At 28.2% G+C, this 4,292-nt stretch overlaps 1 protein-coding gene across 1 annotated transcript; it reads left to right on the plus strand.

Annotated features, from left to right (window-relative positions):
- Positions 1-2,324: 2,324 nt before the first annotated feature.
- Positions 2,325-4,115, plus strand: LOC105120090 (60S ribosomal protein L19-1-like). Its single transcript, XM_011018274.1, has 3 exons — positions 2,325-2,520; positions 3,217-3,339; positions 3,727-4,115. Exons 1-3 carry the CDS (start codon positions 2,409-2,411, stop codon positions 4,098-4,100), a joined length of 609 nt encoding a protein of 202 aa, XP_011016576.1. The 5' UTR covers positions 2,325-2,408; the 3' UTR covers positions 4,101-4,115.
- Positions 4,116-4,292: the final 177 nt, after the last annotated feature.

Below are 4,292 nucleotides of genomic sequence, written 5' to 3' on the forward strand. Positions count from 1 at the left end.
ATAATTTAACTATTTGTTTAACCACACAAAGCTAGCTCAAATTAAATTGAATAATTTTATGAGTATAAATATATTCCTGATAACTAGTAAAAACATGATTTAATTTTTAAAAAAACTTCATTAAATAATTTTTTTCTGAAAAAATATATGTAACAACCTAATGATCCATGTCACGAACTCCATTGAGTTTAATAATTTTTTTATAATTTTTTTTTAATTATATGATAAAAATATATGTAACAAAATTAAGTACCAACCTAAAAATAAATATTTATTTGAGACAGTGGTAATCTTATAAAAAAATAAAAATAAATCATACAATTTATTTTTTAACTAATTAAATTTTAAATTTTAAATTTTAAAAAAATAATTAAAGGACCAAAAACTAAAACAAAAAATATTTTACTAGTGGGTGAACTCGTTAAACCTCTGAATCAGGTAAGTCAGGCTAGCATGACAAACCAGTGCACTAGGTTATGGACTCTTGTGAAATTATAATTTTTTTAAAAAAAATTATTTTTTATTTAGCTATATGATAATAAAAATAGATAATTGCAAAATCAAACACTAACCCAATACTAAGATGTTGAAAAAAATAATTATAAAAAAAAAAAGTTAAACCCGCTAGATTTGTAAATAGGTCAACTAGTTAAACATGTGAACATGTACATGGACTTTATAAAGTTTAATAACAATGATTTTCACTAAAACTATTTAGTTTTTTATTGTATAAAAAAATAGACAAAAAAAATACTCAATTTCAATATTTAAAAGAAACACCCTATCAAACTCATAAATTAAGCATGGCTTAATAATTTTTTTCCTAAATAAAAATAATTTAAAAAAACTGAGAAACAACTATAAATCAAAATATTCAATATCACAATATGGGTTATTTCTTTGAAATAAAATAAACACACACATAAGATTTATTAAATAACAAAAAAGAAAAAAAACATATTATGCAAGGCTGCATATATATAAAATATTACAAAAAATAAATGTTTTTTATTTCTAAAAATAAAATTAATATATGTATAATATATAAAAAAAATTACAAATCAATCATAAGATTCTATTTAAAAATTAAACATATCCAATATAATTAAAAAAAATAATCACTATTTAAGAAAGAATAAATAAGCAAAAAAATCACAAGAAATAAAATACAAACTTAAAAATTATTTTAAAATATTATAAAAATAGTTATAAATTAAATAAAATCAAAACTATAAAATAAAAAAATAAAAAAAATAAGGTTAGGCCAAACTCCTGGCCTATGAACAAAAAGCTCACATGCAAGGTTGTAAGGTCAACCTCAATCATGAGAGCTTTAATTTTTTTTTTTATTTGTAAGTTAATGGAACAAGCATCATGTTTTTTGGCCCAATTCAATTTAAAAATAAGTAAATGATGTGTTGTTAATCTCAACAAACAACATGTAATTTAGAATTTATAGGTTTCAATTATTATACTAGCTAAAAAATTAGAATGACTAATTTTTCTCTTCTAAAATCTCATCTTTAATAAAAAACATCTTAACAACCTTATTAAATAAATTTATAACCTTCAAAAGGCAATAAAAAACTTGATTCAAAACCCAAAATCTTCCTTAGTTTAGATTTTTTTTAGCCACTTTCAAGGTTAAAGAAAAAAATACTTAAGTTGAACTCTCTTCATCGCATGGAGCTACTTAAAATAAATATTTATTATTTTGGATGCATGAATCGTAATAAAACAAACTCTTTATAAATTGAAATTCAACGACTTATTCTTTCTCTTCTCACTCAAAATAAAATAAAATAAAATTTAATATCAAAATTAATATATACAGAATTAGATGGATTAATTATCTAATAGTTAAAAAGATGGGGGACTAAAATGTATTTTTCATATATCATTGAAAGAAACCACCTATTTTATTCATATTTTTTACTTTATTCCTTTATCTTTTAATTTAATCCTCTCTTTATTAAAAGAAAAAAAATGTAATTGGATGCTAATAAAAGCTCAATTGTGTAGAAAAAAGAAATTGAGAATCCAATTGAATTTTTTAAAAAAATTTAAAAAAAAATTCATTGCTATAATCTAATATGTTAAATGATAAACAGTGATTCTGGAACATTAAAAATACACACCTTTTAACTTTGTACTTAATTAATACTTAATAAAAGAAAGAAAAGAAAAAAAACAGCTGGGCTTCCCATTTTTGAAAAAGGGCCTAATGATTCCAAAACAAGAAACCCTATTGAATTTTTAGTGAGGCCCATCTCTTAAGACCCAAATAAGCCCAGAGAGTGAAAAACCCTAGCGAGGGGAGTCGCTGAAACAAGGTAGGGCTGGCGAGCTATAAACAGCCGCTTCCTCTCAGCTGCCGAGTGTGAGAAAAACCGAGAGGGAGAGAAAAGATGGTGTCGTTGAAGCTCCAGAAGCGGCTTTCCGCTAGCGTTCTCAAGTGCGGGAAGGGCAAGGTTTGGCTTGATCCAAATGAAGTCAACGAAATCTCCATGGCCAACTCTCGTAACACACTTTCCCTTCCTTATCACCCGTTGTTTTTAATCGTTTTTCTATTAACATTTTTGTGTTTTACTATTGCTTTTGGTCTGATTAGTAACAAATGATCTACTATTATCTACTATTAAAATCATGATGCCAAGATTATGTAGTAATCCCATAACAAATATTGCAAAATGGGTTTTTTTATGAGATGATAATGACGACGACGATGATGATTACTTGTTAATCAATCATTTGTTTAGATTAGAGAGCCCATTTTCAGTTTAATCTTACTAGAAAAAAACGTGGGATTTAAGTTTTTTTTGGGTTGTAAAGGTGAATTTTTTAGTATATTTATGTAGTTTTATTAATAGATATAACGGGGTTTAGAATCTGAATTCCATCAATAGTTTTTTAGTATATGGTTTTTGGGCTGTTGAATTTTAAGTTAAAGCTTAAGTTTGATCTCTCCGTCATTTTTTTATTGGTTGTTCTGCATGCAAAATGACAGAAGTATAATTTGTTTCTAAATCCTTTTAAAAAATAAGATTTTGGTTATTGATTGTTTTTAGTATGTAAGCCATCTTTGTTACTAGTTGATTTAGTTTTGGTGTTCCGACATCTGCTTTGGTTGTCCTTGATGTCTTTCATGATTGCAACTGCTACGTATCTGTACTTTCACATACAACAATAAATTCATGTGTATGATGAACGGTGCAGGTCAAAACATTAGGAAGCTGGTTAAGGATGGTTTCATCATCAGGAAGCCAACAAAGATTCACTCTCGCTCTCGTGCCCGTCGCATGAAGGAAGCCAAGAGAAAGGGAAGACACTCTGGATATGGTATATTTCTTCTGAACCATTTGATTTTGTGGTGCATATAGCAGATTCTGTTGTATTTTACAGAAAAATGGAGTTCTATAAAATATTAATTGGGAAAAAGCCAAGAGGTTTTGGTATAAGTAGGCTATTGTTCATGTATTATATTTTTATGTTTGTATTCCTCCATCTCTGAATTTCACCAATATATGTACTGAATTTTCTTAATTTAAGAAAAAAAAATACTGCAGGATATAAACTGCAAATTTTCAAAATATATACCCTATTGAATACTTTGAGAATGGTGTTGCGAGTTCTTTTTATTCATATCATTTGTCTGTGGTTAGTTATTTTCTGTATGGTTTTCGTGGGAGAAGTTTGGTGACTGCAAAGCCTTTTGAATTACTCTAGGTAAGCGCAAGGGTACAAGGGAGGCTAGGCTGCCAACTAAGGTTCTCTGGATGAGAAGAATGCGTGTCCTCAGGCGCTTGCTCCGTAAGTACAGGGAGTCAAAGAAGATTGACAAGCACATGTACCATGACATGTACATGAAGGTGAAGGGTAATGTCTTCAAGAATAAGAGAGTTCTTATGGAGAGCATTCACAAGTCAAAGGCTGAGAAAGCAAGAGAGAAGACTTTGTCTGACCAGTTTGAGGCTAAGAGGGCAAAGAACAAGGCCAGCAGAGAAAGGAAATTTGCCAGGAGGGAGGAACGGTTAGCCCAGGTAAGATATTTAGCATTGGATGTGAATTACTCATTGCTAGAAATTTTATTTTTGTTATGATTTATTTTGTAGGGCAGTTGAACCTTTGCTGTAGTTCTCATTATACCTATAATTTATGTGAAGGAATATTTCAGTCCTGTGATGGTTGTTAGGAACTTGGGGAATATCTTAGATTTGCTTCTTGATGTGATCCTTTAGTCACTTAATGTTTCAAATTTTAGTAGATTATTTTGAGAGCTTTTACTTACATAC

This window comes from Populus euphratica, unplaced genomic scaffold (genome assembly GCF_000495115.2).
Source record: "Populus euphratica unplaced genomic scaffold, PopEup_1.0 scaffold4763.1, whole genome shotgun sequence".
Lineage (NCBI taxonomy): Eukaryota > Viridiplantae > Streptophyta > Magnoliopsida > Malpighiales > Salicaceae > Populus > Populus euphratica.